Source organism: Phyllostomus hastatus, unplaced genomic scaffold (assembly GCF_019186645.2).
Source record: "Phyllostomus hastatus isolate PE091 unplaced genomic scaffold, TTU_PhHast_1.1 phas_scaffold_55, whole genome shotgun sequence".
Taxonomy (NCBI): Eukaryota; Metazoa; Chordata; class Mammalia; order Chiroptera; family Phyllostomidae; genus Phyllostomus; species Phyllostomus hastatus.
The window spans coordinates 13,109,958-13,132,472 of NW_025334035.1; the positions used below are offsets into that span (position 1 = coordinate 13,109,958).

General features: G+C 48.3%; 1 protein-coding gene across 3 annotated transcripts in view; it reads right to left on the minus strand.

Annotated features, from left to right (window-relative positions):
- EPN2 (epsin 2) overlaps window positions 1-22,515 on the minus strand; it is an 81,082-nt gene that overhangs the window by 39,886 nt on the left and 18,681 nt on the right. For 2 of the 3 annotated variants that reach the window (XM_045824285.1, XM_045824284.1), the window contains exon 2: window positions 904-1,726. The exons of the other annotated variant lie outside the window; for it this stretch is intronic. In XM_045824285.1, coding sequence (XP_045680241.1) covers window positions 904-1,498 — 595 coding nt within the window. In that variant the 5' untranslated portion in view covers window positions 1,499-1,726. The remainder of the gene's footprint in view (window positions 1-903; window positions 1,727-22,515) is intronic. 3 annotated transcript variants of the gene reach the window in all.

Consider the following 22,515-nt stretch of genomic DNA (forward strand, 5'->3'; position numbering starts at 1 on the left):
GGTATGGGGACCTACACTTTTATTTTTACAGACAGAAGACACATGTTCGCATCCCCCACTACCAACCCCCACCCCCACAGACCACCAGGCCCCCTGTCTCAACACCACACTGTGAAGGCAGCAGGATGCCATTCCTGGGGCTGTCAGGGAGCAAATGGGATGCGAACACTGCTCCAAGATTGGCTTCCACTGATGGACTGCACCTGAACTCCACTTCCTCCACAAACCTCTGCTGAATGAGGGGCCTTGAATAATCCAACAAACAAAATGAAAAAACAGAGCAGCCCCACCCAGCACAGACCCAGCCACGCAAACAAATCACCAGGAACTCTTATCCAATGTGGGCAATGGAGGTCTTGCCCACGTGACACCTGCAGAGGCATTGCCTTCCCCCTCTTCAAGTGAGACAGAGACAGACCATCTCCTGCCCTGTGATGCTCAAGTAGACAATACACCAAGCCAGTCAGGAGACTTGTAGCCTAGTCATTAAAAAAACATTGATATGACATTAAAGAAACAAGATTATCCAGAAACAGCATTTGTCTCCTCCTAGCTACCAAATCTAGTCAACTCCCCACTGGTGTGCACAGGCCAATCCCTTCCCTCCAGCCCCTTGCCTCCACACTGGCCTTCTCCCCGCAGGCCAGGCCTGCCTAGATGTACAGTGTCAGACTCAGAGCAGCAGAGGGTCTTGAGATACCCAAGCCAAAGCAGCCAAGGGGCTGAAATCGGTCCCTTTGCAATAGATCAAGGGCACCATTGTCTGGGCTCCCAGAAGCTAAGATGAAGGACAGATGTGCAATCTCACTCCACCCAAGGGCACCCACCCACCTGCTGCCCAGCACCACTGCATCTGCAGCCAGCATGCTCTAGCAAAGGGTGAGGAGCGCTTCCCCTACTCACAGCCATGATAGGAGGCTGGCGATCCCCCGGCCTTGCCATACTCCTGCTCCGAGTAAGTGGTGGAGAGGTTGGGCTGGCTAGAGCCTCTACCAAAGGTGATCTGGTTGCTGCCCATGCCAGTGGCAACCTGGGCCATGCGCTCTTTGGTTTTGAGGGCCTGGACCCTCTCAGCCTTCAGCCGCTCCTCGTCCTTGAGGAGGGCCACCAGCTGCTTTGACTTCTCACGCACATTGATACCCTGGTCCTTGCCATCACGGTCAACATACTGGAAGTCCTTCAGGGTCTGGACAGCAAAGATGTTCTCGCGGCACTGCTGGGCCACCCGCTCAGAGCCCGTCTTGATGAGGTAGTCCAGCAGTGTCAGTGCCTTATACACATGCCGCCAATTCTTGCCATGGTCATTGAGCCGCTTCCACACCATGCTCATGATCTCTGAGAAGGCCACCACGTTGTAGGTCAGGTCCGCGATCTCGGTCATCAGAGAGCTGGATGGGCCCCATGGGTCATTGGAGGTGGCTTCTCGTACTTTTATTTCAGCTTCTGAGTAATTGTTCACAATGTTTTTCATCTGCCGTCTGATAGACGAAGTTGTCATCTTTCTTTCTTTCTTTCTTTCTTTCTTTCTTTCTTTCTTTCTTTCTTTCTTTCTTTCTTTCTTTCTTTCTTTCTTACAAACGTAAAGCCCGTCAAAGAGAGAAACTTTCCTGTCCTGGGCAAGTTTGTACCCTGCGAAGGTTCAGTCTCTGTAATGGTTCTGGAGCAAGATCCCTGACAGTCATTTCCTCTGCTGGAGATGCAGGTCTGAGAAATTGGAAGCCATGACCTAGAGAAAGAAAGAGAAACACTCACTGGGCCATGAGCGCCTCTGAGCCCTTTCTGGGAGTGGCAGGCCCTGCAGTAGGACAGGGCTGTCACTGCACTTACTCTAGCCTTCCTAGGATGAAAGAAATTCCATCTTTCTTTCAAAAGTAAAATCAATATTACAGGTTAATATTGAATAAAATTTAAACTCAAGTTTAAATCTTTGGACGAAAAGAAGTAAACATGACGTTTTTTTTTCTACTTTCAAAATTCTTCCATTGACAAGAGCTCTTCTATGAGTTCTATTTTCACCGTATGGCCAAAACCAGCTATAGAGGGATCAGTGTCAGGAGAGGCTGGGCCTGGCAGGTTTGACATCAAATTCGGGAACACTAAAGCCCCTCACTGCATCCGCTCAACTATTTGCCTGTGGCCCACCATATCAGCTGCCCCCGGACTTCTCCGAGAGCAGCACTTTTCTCCTGACTTTTTATGAAGGTCCCCAAGCACTCATCTAGAGCACAGCTGAGGCCTCCCACAGAGCTTTCAGAAGTCGCCAGCATCTGGCCTGAGCTGTATAATACACCTTGGAAATTATCTGGTTCTAACCCAATCCCTTCATTTCCAGAGCAGAAAATTGAGGCTCTGAATTATGCATTAACTGGTGTACCCAGCCCAAGGCCACAAACACAGCTATTCCCTCTTCAGGAAAGAAGCATTTACTGAGCTAGAGTGAAACCTACATCTCTGACAATGGGCTCTGGTCCACAAGTTTGGCAACCCCCATTAGTCTTGTCTTTTAATTAAAAAAAAATTTATTCATTTTTACAGAGAAGGGAGGGAAGGGAGAGAGAAACATCGATGTGCCTGAGAAATATCAATAGGTTGCCTATCACATGCTCCCAACCGGAGACTGGCCCGTAACCCAGGCATGTGCCCTGATTGGGAATCAAACCAGTGATCTTTTGGTTCACAGGATGATGCCCAACCCACTGAGCCACACTGGTCAGGGCCCCCATTGGTCTTGTTCATCAATGAGCACCCAGCACCTATGACTGTGCCTGACATGACATAAACCCGTTTCAATCAGCTTCTCTTCAAGACATGGATTGGAAATGATGTCCCTTCCCTCAGGATGGCCACAGTCTGGCAGGGGATGGAGTGCAGGGGATCTGGGGATGCAAAGCCAGAGCAAACAACTCAGCTGGGTGTTGGGGCTGCAAAGGCAGGCCTGGATAGGACTTTTGCAAGAAATAATCCTCAGTGTGGTCTTCAAAGCTGAGGACAGTTGAGAGGATGGAAAGGAAGTAGTGATGTAGGCTGTTCCTCAATTTATAAAATGAGGAAAAGGCCCAAAAGACTCTAGGGATTTCCAAAGAAGGAGCACACAGCTGGGGTCTGGACACAAAGCCCTCCCTGCCCCAATACCCCATCCCCCACCACCTGTGTCCCTTTGGGTTAGGCCGTCTCATTAATGCTCAGGAAACCTTCTGGGTAAATGTTCTTCTTCCCCTGGCACAGATGAGGAAGCTGAGGCCTGGAACAGACCAAGGCCACTTGGCTAGGCCCCTCCTCCCTCCTCCTGCAGTGGTCCTTCTCTCCCTCAAGCCGCTGCACTGCTTCTGCCAGAGAGACTGTGAATAGCCCCCACCTTTGTCAAGCATCTCAGACAGGCAATGGGCACACTGAAAGAATATGTCAATAAAAGGTGTCAGGAGCAGGAAAGACACAGGAAATGCCATCAGTGATCACTCCTCTCATGCAGCCTACAAACAGGAAAGACAGCCCGTAACATTTCATCCAGGTGACAATCAATAAATACATCTGCTCTGGCCACGCTCCAAGGTGACAAGAATTCGGCCTCCAAGAACAGGGCTTCACCTGAAGGCAGGTGTACTCTGCCTCTCCATTACCTGGTGGGATCTCATAAACCCTCTAAAGCTTGTCAAAGGACCAGGAATAAAAACTCTCACAGTGACGTGTACACTTGATTTTAATTAGGTTTTTCATTCACAGCAACATTCCCTGCTGGCAGAAGTGGGATGGGCCTCAAAAAGGAAAAAAAAGGACACTTTAGTTTTTAATGAGCACCTCCCAGATAGAAACATAAACTCTTGCCAGCATCAGTAGTAGCACTTGGATTCGCTTCACACTCAGGACCGCTGGACACTTCTGCTCGTTATTCCATCTCACCTGCCCAGCAGGTGAGACTGTCCCACTTCTTGAGGGGGAGCAGGGGGAGCTGGGATCTACCCCTGAAGAGACCCGAGCCATCTTCCTCCAAGAAAGAAAGCAGCTTCAACTAAGCATGAGAGTAATAAACAGTCCTGGGAAAAAGGTCCCAAATGGTTGAAAATATAATTTAAAAAAGCAATTTCCCAAGGGAGAAAGGATTCCCTGGGCTATCCTGCCCCTTCCCTAGTACTGCCCCCTTCGGAGGTGGACCAGGCAGTTGGACCCGGTGTCCTCCCCGGGGGATGAGGAAGAGGCCATGAGACCCCACCAGGGCACCCACAGGTCCTCCCAGGCCTTTGGCAGCACAGGAGAGGCTGCGGCTCCTGTGAGCAAGGTCCAGGGTACTGCTACCGACCTAGGCACAGGCCAGGGAAGAGCGCCCACAGCCCAGACACAGGGCTGCGGCCAAGGCAGGTGCTCCCTCCAACAGGCTCAGCCTGCAAAGACATCTGCTAGCAGTCTCTTGGACCTGGTTAGGCTTCAAGAAGAGGGAAAAGGTTAATATAATATTTGTTATATCCAGAATAAAATATAAACCCTATATAAGATGAATGATTGCCTGCCATTTTCCTAAAGCTATAGGCAAGAGCCACTTTCAGGACCAACATTGGTGGGAAGGCTGACGCCTGGAGATAAGAAACTCCTGATCAGAGAAAGCACACTGACGGTACCTTTAAGAAACTATTTTCAAGACCACATGGGTCACAGGCCTCACCCAAGACTCTGCCAATCAAACTTCTGATTTCACTGTGAGAGACCTGACCCGGTGCCGCATGAGCAGGCTACAGGACGGCAGCGGGGCCAGCCTGCGCCCCCGCTCTCCTGGGCTGCTGCGGCAGGAGACGTGTACCTCAGTGGCTGCTGCACTTGTCCATGTCCGCCTCAGAGCCCGGTCTTCCTATTTTAAAACACCTCCCCCTCAACCTCAGTCTGGGCCATAAGTAAACATTTCCCCTCCCCAAAATCACCAGCCAGGTATACCCTTCCAAAAGCCAGCCCCAAATACACAACATGCCAAGTACACATACTGTGTTATTTCCAGAATCTGAGTTTTGTTTTGTTTTCACTCTCTTGAATAGTTAGCATGCTCTACTTTCTGAACTTTCCTTCTCAATTTGCCATTTTTCTTTTCTCCACTTGCTGAGCCTGAACTAATATACATGCAAAAGCAACTAAAACAGGATAATTGGTACCTTCTGGGCCTCCTCACTCTAGCCTGGGGAAACACAGCCGGTTCAGAAACATCGAATCGCTTACTAAGGACATCCAGGGCAGATATGGGGAGGACAGCAGATAGGGGGACATGGTTAAAACAAGAAAGAAAAATAAACTTTGTTAAAGTATAGGCTAAAAGACAAAAAAAAAATGGAAGGACTCATTTTCATAAATTTTACTGACAACTGAAAGAATACCATTAGAACATCAGTAACTAGAAATGCCTTTAGAAATATGTCTTTTCTTAATTTTTAAAAATATGTTTTTTTATTTTAGGGGTGGGGAAAGAGAGGGAGGGGGAAGAAAGAAAGAGACAGAGACAGAGAGAAACATCGACTGGTTGCCTCCCATACATGACCTGACTGAGGACTGAACCTACAACCTAGGCAAGTCCTCGCTGGGAATCGAACCTGCAACATTTCGATGTGAGGGACGATGCGCCAACCAACTGAGCCATACTAGCCAGAGCTAGAAATATACTTCTATCATCAGGAATTACTTAGAATTATTTTACCGTAAGTGGTGAATAAATCAAGTAAGTTTATATAATTCTGTTCCAACTTTAAATATTTTTGAATGGAGACAGCAACATGACTTCAAGTTAGGACTTACTATTCAAGGCAAATAAATATTCTGGCACCTACCAAAAGAGCTGCAACAGGAACCAGAAGATGTCCACTAATTTCCCCAGATGAGAGGACTAGGGGCTCCCAACCACCACAACCCCACAACCCCACCCCGCTCCAGCCCCAGCCCAGAAAAGCCTGTTTTGAAACAGTACTAATTAATAATTCGTTTATTAAGAATCAAGGTTTCTGAAGCGCATGAGATAACACTGGTCACCACAACAAGTTGATAAAATCCAACCGACAGCACAGAAACAGAACACACCAGTGGTCCGGGAAAGTCTCCCAGTGGGTAATGTGTGGCCTGTCAGGCCTTCCAACAGCCCCGGGGACCTCTGGAGATGCCACCATAACAGCCACAGACTATTCAGTGTGGAAGGGGACATTCACTTTTCTACGTTAGTCCCCAGTGCTAGCGAAGGTTCTCTAAGCCAAAGAACACTTCCTGGAGGTGGAATCTTCTGCCTGGGTGCCATCCCTATCCTCTTGTCTTGGAAAGAGCCTTGGTCTCCGGGGGAAGTGGCCAGGAGCAGGCCTAGCCCAGGCCCAGTCAGTCAGGCCACCATGGGCCCCAGCCAGAGTGCCTAGATCAGGGGCCGCTGGACAATCCAGACCAGACCACCTGAAGACCTCTCTGAACGGGCCCTGAAACTAATGGGAAACCAGCAGGGTGGCTAGGCTGCTGGAAGCCACCACAGGGCCAGGGTTTACCTAAGTCTGAAGCTGATGCAGAAGCAAGCAAGGAGTCAAGAGAAGGAGAAAGACAGACCATCCTTTGAGCCTCAGGGTCCATCTGTGCCTGAAGCCATTCACCCTGTGGACTTTCACAGCTGCACAGGCCAACCAAGTCACTGTGACCAACAGCAACATGTGTTTGTGTCATCTGCCACTATGAGCTCTGTGCATTGAGCCCGGAGAGGAGGGAAGCTGCACAACCAAATGCATGGAGCACTGGCTGGCCGCCCCGGGGCCTCCAGCAGGCCTGCCACTAGAAGTGCAGGGACAAAAGCAGGCCCTCCATGGACACAGCAAACTCTGGCTAAAGGAGGAGCCAGTCCTGCCTGGGAGGCTAATCACTCCTCAAAGTCCAGGCACCCTGGTCAAAGCCTGGGATTGTCGCTGTTTTTGAAAGCGGCGTATGACGATGGACCATCAAGTAACAGCTGAATAACCACATCTGCAGGGTCAAGCTGGGAAAGAAAAATTCTGGCATATTTGAAAATACGAGAATTCAAAAGACAGTGGAGCCTGAAAATAGACTAAGAAAATAGCGAACAGAAGAAAACTAAACAAACAGACAAAAAATTCCAAGGCTAGAGTGAGGCCCCTAGAGATAAGAAGAATTCCATAAAAAAATGTGCTCCAAGGGCTTGCAGAGCCAGTTGGGGAAATTCTTTCCGAAGCTGGAATAGCCATCATGGGAGGAAGAAGAGGCTCTCGTGGTTTGGAGTGGCACGGGTGGGCCCCTAGTCAAAGCTCTTGGGGCTCTATGCCACTGTGCTTCTGTGACTGTGAGGCCCATGGCCGACTGTGTGCTGTGGAGATGCTCACCCTCTCTGACGGGAGAATCTGACCATGGCTTTTCAGGGGTCTGGGGTTGAGACCAGTGATGAAGGAACAGCAATAATTATGTCACCCTTCCCCCAAACCTAGCAGTCCCAAGTCGTTCAATAGCGGCCGTGCCAATCCACTCATCCTCAGCAAGTGTCACTGAGTGAGCTGGAGGCCAACTCCTCGGCCCAGAGAGCGGTTCAAACTGCCGGGTGTGATAGCCTCCTGTGACTTCAACACGCTCTTCACTCTTCTCACGGCAGATGCCAGGGACGGCTGAAGGGGAGGGCACAGCCACCCTTCCTGCAGCATGGTCTCCACAGCCCACGAGCCACATATGCCACAGTCTCCCGGGGATACCATTCACAACTCCAGACACACAGTAACTGGGGGTAATGCTTAGGGGAGGCAACACTCTTGCCCAGCGCCCAGGGTGGTTGGTAGGCTTACTGAGGCGAGTGCCATGTATCACTGTATGACATATATTAACATTAAGCTTGTGAAATGCTTCGCAAGCCTTGATTGGCTGGTTTTACTCTCCCGGTGCACGAAGTCCATGAGTGAGGAAACATCTCCGTCTTCCCACTGGGAAAAAGGGAACCAGGACCATTACAAGGAGGCTGAGCCGCAGCTCACATGACCACACTAAGCTGGCCCTCCAGAAGACTGTGGTCCAGTCAGGACAACATGGATAGTTGCCACATTCTTTCTCCACAGTAATCATTTCAGCCTAAAAAGAAAGGTCTATTATGACTCCATATCAGCCTGCTAGCAATAACTTAGAGCTTATAGCTACTATTTATGCAAACGAGAGAAGTGAAAAGGAAAGAAAAAAATCCTTTGCTTTATACACACCAGAAAAACAGTGAGGTCCGCCAAAAAAAAAAAGTCCTCTTTACTGACTGAATGTGGGCATCTAAATTCCAATGACTTCTTGTTGGGTAGAGAATCAAACTTAATATCACTATCCAAAACATGGGCTTAAAAAAACTGCACACACATTTAAAGGATTTCAAGGAAAAACAAACATTTTAGAGCTGACTGGTAGATAACAGAGAAGGTAAACTGTCCCTGCACTCCCTTCTCAGGCAGAAGGGCCCTGAGGGCCGTGCCAACCAACCTGCGGGCAGATGGAGCTGTGGAGGGCTGACTGGGCAGCGCCCTGTGCTGGACAATGCCACCTTTGACAAGGCAGGATGTCTTCCTACAAGAGCCACTTGGGGGGCTTCCTTCAGGATCTGACAGTCACGGGAACAAGCACAGGAAAGCTCGAACTGGATTTCAGACATCTCCCGTGACTTCACCTGTTCTTAATTTTTCTAAAAGCAGAAATCAACGACTAAAAGCACACACAACAAACTTCAATTTTCTTCACCAACGTGCTCCAACCATTTATTTTCTGGGAATAGCAGCCTGTGGCTGCAGGCTACACCGGTACTGAAACGCAGCCATTTTTAAAGGCCCTAAGAAGCAAGCACCCAAGCTCAAGAGACCTGGTTCTGGCTGTTCCAGCCGCACTCCAGCCATCAACTGCAGTCCCTGAGCCTCACTCCCCCAGCCTAAGAAATGGGAGTGTGATGAGCTACGTCTCCCTCCAGTGATGACTGGGGCAAGGGGGTGCATAATCATGGAGAGAGAATTCTTTAATGCCCCTCCACTTCTCTTCTACTCCTCCAAGTAGTTTTACAAATGACAAATCAGGGACAGCATTCTTTAAAAACCACACCAAAAAGTAAACTGTGGTGTGACAGAGAACAGACGAATTAGGACACAAGAAACCGGGGGTCTAAGTCTGGCACTGTGACCACTCTGCAGCACAAACTCTGAATTCCCAAGACCCCCTTTCTGACAAATGGCTCACTTCCCTGCCATTTCCACAGTGTTATAGAGAGCCCAAGCCTCCCGCCAGCCCCTGCCACAGGTAGAGTTCTAGCCACAAGCCCAGCAGCGGATGTTTCTCTTAGCCTGGGGGCTCTGCACCCAGCCAAAAGGTAGGGTTTCCATTAGGCCTTTGGAAGCGCACACAGCAGCCCTCAGAACCCTTTCCTCCTCCAAGAATGGCAGCCTGTGTGTGAGCCTGGGGCCAGAGGGTCTCTGTTTCTAACGCTGTGACTCGGCTTCTGGAAATACCCACCAACGGCAAATGGCAATGCCCCCTAGAGACTGGGAACCACAGAACAGAGCATCTCATGGCTTCACCCACCCACCCTGTCCCATGAAGCAGGGCGAAGCTATGCATTACAATTTGATCAGTACAATTTTCCAGCCTGAGACATTTTAAAAAAGATGCAGAGCTGCGTGGGAAAACCCAGAATTCCCACGTTCTGAGTTTACCTCAGACCTGGCTGGCCACGGTGGTGGTGCTGCGGGCCTCGCTGCCACCCTTTCCCGCAGCACCAGGGAGGGGCCGGAGGTGAAGGGAGGGAGTGGTGCATCCCCTCTGCCAGGATCCCACAGATGTGTTAGGTCACAGCAGCAACCTAACACTTTCCTCAAAAGGAGCTCAAGACACTTGCCAAAAGAAACCCTGCAGGTGAGGAACAGGTATTTCCACACTGTGTGAATATAAATCCAAAGCCTTGAGAAAAATGAGTCGTTTGCTCACCTCTGCCCCTAAACCAGCAGTTCTGGGAGCTCACAGCTGACCCTCCCACTGGCAGCTACAGAGGAACAAGGCAGATTTCCAGGGGCAACCAAGGCAGTTACTTCCACGGGCTTCAGGTAACGATGGCTGATGTCTGGTGGTCCCCACCCACACACTGAGAAGCACAGGGTTGTGAGCCAGAGCCCCAGAGCCCAAAGGGCAGCCTCGCCTGGCAGCAGGTCACAGGATAAGCCAATTACCCTGAATTTGGCCCCTGCTCCTGGGGAAGGACAAGACTTGAAGGCTAACTCTGTATGTGTCCCCGAGGGGCCACACTCTATTTCCAGTTACTTCCCTTGTCACTAGAACAATCCACTTACTGTCTCCTCAGAGGAACCCACACACCAAACTGGCTCCTGCCTTGCACTCCACCCACCTGCTTCCTCCACTGGCCACCTTCCCTGTGACAGCCACTAGGCTGGCTCTTTCTCACCATTCAGATCTCAGTTGACACATCGCCCCCTCAGAACCACCTGTCATTCTGTCAAATCGCCAGTCTCACTTCCTGGCAGGGCCCTCCTCTCTAGGGGACATTTTCTCACTCGTGTTCCTGCATGTTTGTTTACCTCCATGGCCCTCATGCCCTCTCTACAGGCAGGGCCCTGCCCATCTTCACTGCTGACCCCGAGTGCCCAGAGCAGGGGCTGGCACACAGCAGGCACTCAATAAACATTTTCTAAGTGAATGAACGCAGAGGAAAAAAAGAAAAGAAAAAAAAATTATCCTCGATCCTGTCTCCTTAGAGACCACCAGAGTGAACCCTGGAATCTCCTAGTCCCTGGCTGCCTTTTGATCTGTCACCTGAGTTGAAAACAGTTGCTGCACCCCCTCCCTGACTGTCCGCCTGAGGACACAGGCTGTCTGGACCTACAGTTCAAGGAACACTCCCCATGCGAACAAAGAGCCTCCAGAGCCAGGGGACTGCACACGGGGGCAGCAAGTGTGCCAGAGAGACCACCAGACACCCTGCCAGCCAGGGCTTGGGTGCAGAGCCAGCCATCTGGGGTCAGCGGGCAAGGGCTAAAGTGGGTATTTCTTATTCTGACCACAAAGGTCTACACCCTGCCTTTCAGTTGGCTGACCTGAGGCAAGTCAGTGAGCTTTTCTAAGCCTCTACTTCTACACCTGCCAAATGGCAGTGATGACAGCTGCTGCTTAGGGTTGCTGTGAGGAGGGCTTGAGAGGGACTAGCAAGCAGTGAGTGTCCAAACATCTGCTTCCGCTCCCCAGCACCCCAGCCGGTACAGCTGGAAGAATGTTTCTCAGCATATCCCTAGGACAGCTTGGAGAGAACTTCCAAGGCAGGAGATGAAGACCTACAGGAGCACTGCACGAAAAGCATGCTGGGCAGAAGTCACCGCCCAGTTTGGCGAGTGCGCTGTCCAGGAAACTCTTTTCTGCTCCTACATATGAGCTGTTAAACATGGTCACAGGCACCAGCTCTTCTTCTTCATAGCAAGCATTTCCAAGAAGAGTCTCAGACATGCTAATTCTTTGATACTAGTAATCATGACAGGATAGACTTAGAAGAGTAATATAAAATGGGAGAGGTTCGCTAACTAGAAGCTAGCCTACACTAACTGAGCTCAGATGATATGCCAGGCATGTTCAAATAACTTCACACAAGCCTATGCTCTGACTCTGAATTCAAACTGTCTTACAGGGAGTTGTTATTATCATCTTCATTTTACAGAGGAGGAAGCTGAGGCACAGAGAGGTTAAGTAACTGGTGCCAGCATGTGGTAGCACCAAGATTTGATCCCAGACCTCTGGCTTCTGGTCCCATCTTCTTAGTCCCCATTTCTTATTCTATTTGGCTTTCAACAAATCCACTGCTCCAAGTCTTAGGAACAATGAATTTGTCCTTGCTGAATCTGTAGGCCTTTAGAAAGGCCCTTCTTGTCTAAACATTTAAGAGGCCAGGGGGTGGCAGAGAAGCAACTGTCTTCCTAACCCCTCCATGTTCAGCTGGCCACAGAGGGGTCTTTCCCCAGCCAGTTCACCAGTCAGGGGAGCAGGGGCAAGGACGCTGGAGCTGTGAGGGCCTCAGGGCTCTCTGTGTGCAGAAGCCGAGGCTTGAGAGAGGGGTAGTGCCATGCCAAAGTCAGACCCTGGCCACCTCGCTCCATACTGTGAGGCCAACAAAAGGCAAGAGGCTATAATGTTCTTCAAAGCAAGCTTCCCCTTGAAATGTGTATGATTTTACAGACTGGAAATACAATGGAATCAGTCAGGGTAGAAGTCTGAAATACCACAGACACTCCAAAACTATTTTTAAAAATGTGTTCTTCAGAACTCACATGCTTAAGAAATGATGTCTCTCTGGCTATAACTGTCTGCTACTAAATCAGTCACATCAACTTTAACAACCCAAGAAGTCTACATTCTTTTGAAATAGCTGTCATCTGAAATACCACTCAGAAAAAAAAAAGAGTCTCAATGCTGAAAGGTAAACTTCCATTTTTGGTACAGAATAAAAATATTATTTCCCTCCTTCCTCTGCTGCTGGAGACACTCCCAGTGTTTTATTTACTCTGCAACGCTGACTGGCAACATTAGGAGGAAATGCTCCTTCTAACTCTTAAATGTCAGAATCTGCCCCAGAAAAAGCGAGAGCCAGCCCTAATGACTTCTTGCGGCTCCTCTGTTTTCTACATTGTTATGCACTGTTGGGCACTCTTGGAAGACAGTAGGTGCGAACTACATGAGAGGCACAAACAAAATGAGCACCTGTGAGCCTGGCCCCCAGGCCTAAGGCAGGACTGCAATGCGTGTGCAGGGAGTCCCTCACCTCCTCCTTCTTCCACAGGAAAACTGCTCAAGTTCACAGTTCTTTGGTTCCTTGCTTTAAAAAAAAAAAAAAACAAAAGAAAAGAAAACACCTGCCTGGTGTGTCTCAGTGGATTAAGCACCAGCCTGAGAACCAAAGGGTCAAAGGTTCGATTCTCAGACAGGGCACATGGCTGGGTTGCAGGCCAGGTCCCCATAGGGGGATGCACGAGAGGCAACCACACATTAATGTTTCTCTCCCTCTCTTTCTCCTTCCCTTCACCTCTGTCTAAAATAAATAAAATCTTTAAAGAAAAGTTTTAAAAATTTTGAAAGTACTGTAAAACTAAACAACATATGGTTTTCTATAACTTGCTTTTATCATTTAGTAGTAATGGTTCTGAGATTCAGCCATGTTACTAAGTGTAACTAGTTGTGGTTCATCCATTTTCACTTCTGTATATAATATATAATATCTGACTATATATTCCTATTTTAACACCTTCCCAACTCAGTCTCCTGTCAATGGACATCTGGACTGCTCCCACAGTTTTGCTATCACAAATAGTGCTGGTATGTTTGCTGTGACATTTGGTGGGGTGGGGGGGCTGTCTTCTTGTTTATTTTTATTGATATACAATTCACATAACCTAAAACTCACCATTTTAAAGTATACCACTCACACTTACAATTTAGTGTATTTGCAATGTTGTACAACCATAACCGCTAACTAATTCCAGAACATTTTCATCACCAAAAAGAACCATGGCATCTACCTGTTAGCAGCCACACCCGAGAGCAGCCCCTTTCCCTCCGCTCCTAGTAAGCACGAATCCCTGTCTCTATGGATTTTCCCATTCTGAACATTTTAAATATATGAAAGTATACAATATATGGCCTCTTGTGCCTGGCTTATTTCACTTAGCATATTTTAAAGGTCCATCCATGGTGCATTCTGTATCAGTACTTCATTCCTCTTCATGGCTGAATAATTTTCTATTGTATGGCTACACCACATTTTATTTATCCATTCATCAGGCAGAGAACATCTGGGTTGTTTCCATTTTGGGCTACTGGGAACATCTGTATGTAAGATTTTGCATGGACACATGCTTTCAGCCCTTCTGAGCATACACTGAGGAGTGAAATTGCTGGGTCATATGATAACTCTGTATTTAGCTTTTTGAGGAACTGCCAAAGTGCTATGGCATTTTCAAGATAAAGAACTATTAAAATTAGTAACATTCAACTGTGTACAACTTAAAAAATTATTTTAGCAAATACTGCTGAAGGTGAAGCTAGCTGATTTCTGTTTTGCTTACAAGCAGAGAAGTGACACTGTCAGGCCGGTGTTCCTGAAATCCTGACCAAGCAGCAACAGGGGAAGAGGGCTGGGGCCAAAGGGAAGATGACGGAGACAGGAAGACCATTTAAAAGCCCACACAGATGTGACAAGAAGAGACTAGGGCCCAAATGCAGCAGGGGAATGACAAAAGGAAACAGACTTAGACACAGAACAAGAGAACCAAGCTGTGACGACCAAATGTCAGTGCAGGGTTGGGCAAGGGGGCTGGGAGTAGCCAGGAGAACATAGGTACCTTTAACAGAGAGCAAATGTGGGGAGGGTGTGCAGATTTCAGGAGAAGCAAAGCAGAGCAAGTAGCTTTGTTTCAGACACGTGTGACTGTAGACAGTCATGGAGGATGAGGACGGCCAAGTGGCAGCTGGCACCTAGGGCAAAGAGGGGGCCTGGGGCTGGCACATGCCTCTGAGAGAAGGTAAGGGGACTGTGGACAGCAGTGGAGAATGGGTAAGGATGAAGGTCAGAAGGTGGTGAGTGTCCATCAACAAAGCCCAAGGGGTGCTGGCGGGGGTAGGGGAACAGTCAAGCTGTGGAGTCAGGAGAACCATCCAGTGCAGGCAAGGGGAGAGTGGAGAGGTTTCAGGGAGCAATGACAATCACAGGGACAGAGAAGACACCAGAGGATATGCTGAGAGGCATACTTTTGGGCACTACGCTCAGCAGGGGTTGGCTGGGAGAACCACGCCTTCTCCTAATAATGCCAATGAACAAACGACACAGATGCCCTTGTAGATGATGCCATGTGGCACCCCAACTCTACCTCCAGTCTCCAGAAAGAATTGAACCCACCACCCCCAACTCCCCACCAGCACCCCTTCTCCTCTCTTCCAGGGATTCTCTGCTGGAGGTGCCACCACCTGCTGCCACCTGGGCTTCCAGCATCCTCTCACCTCTCCTTCCGTCCTCCCACAACCTCTGGACTATGGGCCCTCGGAGGACACAGGCCCCAACTGTCTCCGAATGCTGCCTGTCTTACAGGGCCTGGCATGGTGCCTGGCACACATCTGCCACAGGAATGAATGACTCAGAGGGCACCCATCTACCCCCACCTGCTAGCAGCCCCCTCCCCATCTCTCTGTTCCTCTCCATTCCCTCTCCAAACTCCAAATCAAGGAGCCACAAATGTACTATGGAACATAAAACACGGCCTGCAGATACCGTTGTGATTTAGAAATAACAGCTTGGTAGGGTGGAAAGAAGACTGCTCTCCCCACCACTTGGTAGTCTCCGGGGTGAATCCCCGTTCCCTCCTCTGGGAAATGGGCATGACAGCCTGCGAGGCTCACAGGTGACAAACACAAGGGAGCTGGGTGAGCTGGTGGGACTCTTCTACCACAGGGTCCCATTTGCCCCCATGCTTTTGGCAGGCCTGCTTCGGGCCCTGCTGGTCGCTGTCACTTCCTCTAAAAGAAAAGCAAAACTGGGAGCAAGCTGGTGGGGCGGGGTTGGGGCAGGGAGATTTCTGAGTCCATTTCACACTGAATTTAACAGGCAGAAACAAAACACAGTTCACATACCATAGATTTTTTTTAATTCTTAAAAGATTAGAATGCTGCCAAATATCAAAACACAAAAACCAAAAAAAAAAGGGAAGCTGTTATTTTCCTTTTGGGTATATCTCCAATAGCCAAATGCTTTTGTTCAAGTAATGTTTACATTGCCATTGTCCTGCTTTGTTTAGAAAAATAATAATAAAGGGCTGCATTTCCAGCACTGACAATGACACATCCACAGGTCTGCTCAGTGTCTCCAGTGCCCAGAAAAAAACCAGGTTTAGAAATTCATTGTGCCCAAGGCTGAGGAAGAACTGCCAGTAGTCTGCCTGGGAATATTCACCAGCCACGTCAACGCCACCAACCTCCTCCTCAGCCACGGGGAAGAGCCAGGCCACAAGAATATTCCTGCCTCACAAGGAAAACATTAACTGATGGCTCAGGAAAGGTCAGGCACGCTCACTCAGGGACCGCAGACGAGGCTGCTGCGGGTCGCATTCACCCAAGTGACAACTGTAATTTACTCAGTGCCTACTATGCGCTACAGTTCTGCAAGGGAGGCATTTTACCCGTGAGAAGAGGGAAGACGAGTTACACCCCAAGTCACAGAGCTGGAGTGTGGGGGGAGTCTGCACTCACTTTTCTGAACCACAGTGCCTCCTGGGCAAACTCAGATGAGCCCCGTCCTAAACCAATTAGACATTACTTCCATGGGGCTGCCCCTTTCCTCTCCAAAGTCATCATCCTTCTAAGCTGCTCCTTGAAATATTCAAGGTCTTTCTGCCAACCAGCTTTCAAGATCAAACCGTTACTTGTAGATAATGTCCACCCTGGAATTCCCACCTTACTAATGAGCTAATGAACCCCTTCTGAATCAGTCTCTTGGTTCCCAGGAATGTCCATTTCTCTTCTCCTCTGTAGTAATTACTTCTATGCACCAAATACTTCCAGTTCACATCCTTCTGGGCCTATGAAAAAATTGCATTTCCAGTCCCTCTGAGGTCAGTTATGACACTAGCCAGTAAAATTTGATAGAAGTGTGTGTGTGTGTCACTTTTTGTCAAACATTTAAAAAGCCAATGTGCAATTCTCCACATGTCGTTTTCAATAGGGTGGTGAAAATGGAAGCCTCCTTATGCACCCCAGAGGAGGGAAAACATGGCTACACACAAACCTGCGCACTGATATTCACAACGGTATCACTTGTAGTAGCCAGAACGGGGGAGTGACCTTGTCCACCCACAGGTGAGCAGCAAATACAATGTGGTGTGTCCATCCAATGGAAGATCACTCAGCCTCAAAGAGGAATGAAGACTGGACACATGCTGCCACATGAAGGAACCTTGAAAACATGATGCTGAGTGAAAGAAGCCAGACATATAAAAGGCCACATATTGTATGATTTCACTGCAAAGAAATGTCCAGAATAGGCAATCCACGGGGACAGAAAGTGGACTGATAATTACAGAGGCTGGGGGAAGAGGAGGAGGCTGGGGGAATGACTGTTGAATGGCTACAAGATTTCTTTTTGGGCTGATGAAGTATTCTAAAATAAGATTAGGCTGCTGGGTACACAATTCTAAAGATACTAAAAACTACAGAACCAAAATGTAGTACATGGTACATAAGCTATGTATCAATAAAGCTGTTAACAACCACCACCAAAAGAAGATGGCGCCTCCATCATCCCGGTTCCACGAACAACTAATGATTATGCACGGGACCTGCAGCACAACCAAGAAATAAGCCTGTTCGTGTTGGGCCACAGTGATATGAGGGACTGGTTGTTTCCACAGCAACACGTAGCCCATCCCGACACAAACACGTCCACACTACTGCATGTTCGTGCTGAAAACGTGTCTGTGGCCAATTAACTTAAAATCCTGGAAGTAACCAGAGTTGTTCTGTCCCAACAGTGACCAGACTCTGTCCCAAGGCCACAGTCTGAACCTTCAAACACAGGAAACTTGGGTTGGAGGGTCAGGGGTAGGGGAGACTTAAAGAATGTGACTAGATCAGAATAATTCCTAGCCTGAAAAAAATATTTAACAATTCATATCACAATGAACTAACCTTCCAAAAAGATGAACCATTCACAAAAACTGAGAAAAATAACCAACAAATACCCCAAGAGAAAAACAAGCAAAGTCCACACAAAGTCTGCCCCAGCTGATGCAGCTCAGTGGATTGGGCACAAGCCTGAGAACCAAAGTATTGTCAGTTTGATTCCTGGTCAGACCACATGCCTGGGTTGCAGGTCAGGTCCCCAGTAGGGGCGCATGAGGGACAACCACACACTGATGTTTCTCTCTCTCTCTCTCTCTCTCTTTCTCCCTCCCTTCCCCTCTCTCTAAAAATAAATAAGTTAAATATTTTTTTAAAAAGTATAAACAGTCCTTAAACATATGACAACAAACTATATTGAGCTACTCTTTCCACCTGTCAGGTTGACAGAAATCCACGTTTGACTACACCTTCTGTTGGCGAGGTGACGGGGAAACACGCACTCACACCTGCTGGCGGGAGTGCAAAGTGGAATCACCCCGTGGAGGGCAACTTGGCAGAACCTATCAAAGTTACAAATGTGTTTTCTCAGTGACCCAGCAATGTCTCTGGGAGATGCTACCCTACAGATCCACCTGCACATGCAGAGACAGCACAGAGATCAGATTACTCCTTGCAGGTGTGTTAGGAAACAGCATATTGGAAACATGCCCAAATGCCTTTGTATAGGGAATGCGATTTAAAACAAAAGTAACAACTTGTGTTCCTCCAAAATAAGGAACAACTTCACAATACTAATAGCTTAAAGGGAGACTGTCAATGATCCTCCACATGTGGACATGGAAATTTCTAGACTACATTAGCAAGTAAAAAAACAAGGTGTTGAACAGTGTGTATAGTGTGCTGGCTTTTATTTAACAAAAAGAAAAAAATAAAAATATAAATTTCTGTTTGCTTATATGCACAAAGAAACAGTGGAAAGCTATTCAAACTACTGAAGAGTGTTAACTATTAGGGAGAAGGAGGATGGGGCAGGTGAGATCAGAGGTGATGGGTAAGATTTCTCAAAGTATACTTTAATATCTTTTCATTTTAGAACAATGTGAATAAACTGCATAATCAAAGAGCATTACTTAAAAACAAAGGCTCATGCTCATTTAAAAAAAACACCAAAACCACATAAAAGCCTTCAGCAAATGGGTCGCTGACACCGGAGCAGTGAGAGCTGTGAGCAGCACTGGCACCGTGGTCAGCCCAGCTCTCCCTTTCCTTCCTCCTGCCAGTCTGTGTCAGAGCCCTGCACCACATCTAGAGGCCAGAAACCACTGGACTGTCCTGTGTCTGTCCCTTCCAGGCCTCTCAGACTTCACACCTGGAAGGCTGTGAATAGGGTTCTCCACCTGTCCACACACCCAGACAACCTGTTATCCAGCTGATGTGAGCTGTCTTGCTCCTGGCGCTTCTCTTCCTGGCACTGCCCACAGATTTGTGTGCAACTCCCCTACCCCCACGGACCAGTGCAGATCCAAGCAGCTCTGTCTCTCCAATCTAGCATCAGGAGGAGGGGCACAGCACTGGGGGATACCTATTAATCAGACATAGCTCCAGCAGCAAAGAGCTCCTGTGACACAACCCACGGGGAGCAGAAAAACCCCGATGGATGATACCCTACAATGGAAGCCTAAAGGGTACATACAGGCCAGGTGCATGCATGCAAAGGGGCAGCCAAGGTGAGTGATCAGTAGGCAAAACGTGTTCCAGCACCCAGCCTGGCCAGTAAAGAGAGAAAGCAGTGAGGGGTGAAGTCAGAAGAGAAGAAAACAGACCGAACAGGAATGGGCCCTGGATGCCAGTCACAGAGGACTTGGACTCTTGCTCCAGGCATGCAGGGGTGAGAGGAGTCTCGGTCTCACGGCAGGCCCCCGAGAGCAATGCCATCTGCCTCACTCCAGGAATACCTCAGCCTTTCACCCAGAAGCCAGCTCTCCCAACCAGCTGCCAGCCCAGCCAGCCTGGCCTCTGTGAAACCCGGGCACAGGGCAAGTGTGAAAGTGTAAAGAGGAGCAGCAAAAGCTGCAGATGAAAAGGAAAGGCTTCGGTCCTCAAAGAAACAACACTCATTTGTCTGGAGACTTCCCTCTGCAGGAACTCTGTGCTCAGAAGAAGCCAACACAACACGGCACTGTACTCACATTTAACAAAAACAACAACAAAAGTATTTCCACCTCACCTACTAAAAGAAGAGAACTGGGCTGGCCAATTCCAAATTCTATTTTCATAAGATTCACAGGGCAGTTTGTTTTTAAAAAAACAAAACAAAACAAACAAACAAAAACCCCTCTTATTTCTGAGATCTTGATTCAGAAGCTGATGTGTTCAAGAATGAGGTTTTTCTCCTTTCAATGAAGACATTTGTTTCCCTTTTTAAGTTTTAAAGTACTATTTTCTTCCAGATGGAAAAAAAAAATCCTTCATAGTGGCCTTTAAATTTCTTTTTCTAATTTTTTTATCCTCACCAGAGGACATTTTTTTCATTGCTTTTTAGAGAGAGAGAAACATTGATGTGAAAGAGAAACACAGATCAGTTGCCTCCTATGTACAACCTGGACCGAGGATTGAACCCACAAGCTAGGTATGTGCCCTGACCAGGAACTGAACCCTCAACCTTTCAGTAACTGGTCGATGCTCCAACCAACTGAGCCACACCAGCCAAGGCTGGCCTTTAAATTTCTTTTGAAAGGATTTCTTAAATATCTACCACTTGGTAGTGAACTGTGGCACACAAGTACAAACCTCATTTGACAAGTCTAGGCCCCGCACTAAACACTGCACACAGCAGAACCATTTTCCCCCAGTGTGTGTGGTCTTTGGGAAAGCAGACATCTTTTTACCAGAGTTGACTCTGTGACCAGTCAGTGGGGCCTAACACCAATGGGCGGGAGGTCAGGGACCTTTTCTGAGTCTGGGAGACCCACTCACAGGGTGGCATAAACAACCTCTCTGACTATGCATATGCACCACCAATGCCAAGGCCCCAGAAGGAAATTTCTAGACATTAACATGCCATGCATGTGGACCCTGAGAAAGAAGACACCTACTAAGAAGGGCACCTGGTTGCTAACTGGGCTCAAATTTAAAAATCCAGTGTAGCAGCCATTTCTACACAGGGCCTCTCAAGCAAACTACACTTCAGGGAGAAGCCTGCACTGAACTGCCTGCCCACACGGTGTCCCTGCCATCTGAGCAGCCCTTATAAAGGAGTTCCTGGGATCCTATTTCAACCAACAGGAAGGAGACTTTCCCTGTCCAACTGGAGCTGCACAACTATATCCTTATCACCATCTTCACCAACCAATCAAGGCAGCTCCCATTCTAACCAATCAGGAAAGTGTCTTTTGGACCGGTGAAACTGTGGAGATTTGGAGTACTCATTTGCATGAGGACAGACCAATCAAGTACCAGGGCGGGGACTCCTGCCTATAGAAGCCAGCTTTCCTCCGGCTTCTATAGGCAGGAGAAAGCGTGCTATAGGGAAAGCATGCTTCCCCTTTCCACCGAAGACTGATAACTGTTTCCTCGGCTAAGCTGAAACACTGAAGCTACCTTGCCAGAGCAGAATGCAACAGAGTAAAGCAGAGCTGTCTAGCCAGAAAGGGGCCAGGCCCCAGGACTACCTCACAGCCCTGCTGTTTTTGCAGCCCTGCTGTGTCACACTTGAGCTGTTTGCACTGAATCAAGTTTCCTTCTTCACTGCACCCCAAATTGGGAATTCCCATTGGCGTAGAACTGGCTCAACAACCACAGGTTGACATGAGTCACCCTGAAATGACCGGGTTGACCTACGACCTGGAGCAACTCTCTGGGTTGAATCAGAGTGACCTAAGTGAGCCTCAGGCAAACACATTTCCTGAGGCACTGGTCCCTTTTTCCTGAAGACTCCTTAAAGGAGAGTTGATAAACCCACAAACTTCTCAGCAAGCCAAGCCAACCTAACTTCACCAGATGGAAAAAACATACATTCAGAAAACACAGAACACCTGCCAGCTTGAATGCTGCTTTTACCTAAGAATGGAAGGTTTTAAAGACACAAAACCAAAGCATTTGGGCACAGGGAAGGCCCTGGATATCACTTACTGGTTCTCTCTGACTTTTTATCATAGGTGGGGAAACTGAAGCCCACAGAGCATTAAGTGGCTTTGCTCAAGGAGCTAGGGTACCCCCCTCTGAAAGTCTCTGAAATGCGTGCAGTGCTTCCATCGTCCAGTCCTGAAACCATCCTCCCCACCACACAATTTCACCTCTGCGCCCCTGCTTGGGCACCAGCACTGTAGCTTCCAGCTGGCAAGTGAATAGACCCTATCAACCCAGCCAGGCCTCTCCCCCAGCAGAGCTCCCTCCTGGCCTCCTGGAGCCTCTGGAAGCTACAGGCCCCCACCACATACAGGAAGGGAGTAGGGGACGAATGGAGGCAGCTGACCTCTTCCCAGCACAGGCATTCAAGGGAAAGCTCTGAGCCATCCCATGACAGCCACAAAGGCCATGAGGACCCCTGGGGACTGAACAGACAACTGAGAGAAAGAACTTCCTAAATTTTCTTTGATGGCCATTAAAACAGGCACCCTAAACATTCTCCATGAGACAATACAAAATAAGAAAATCAGCCTGGAAAGACTACGTTGCACATAATCTGTTTTGGTAGAGCTGCCTCAAGTCTTTGAAAACTATTGATAATCAGACAGTGAAGGAAAAATAGTTAAGGTTTCTATTCAAAGGCAAAAGAACTAAATGAAAACAACCTGGTTTTCTTTTGGGGTGGGTGTGGTGGGGAATAATTGGTCTGGTTTTGTTTCTTTAAAGAAACCTTTGTTACTCTTTCTTCAAACGTTAAAATCTGACCAACACTTGCAGTCA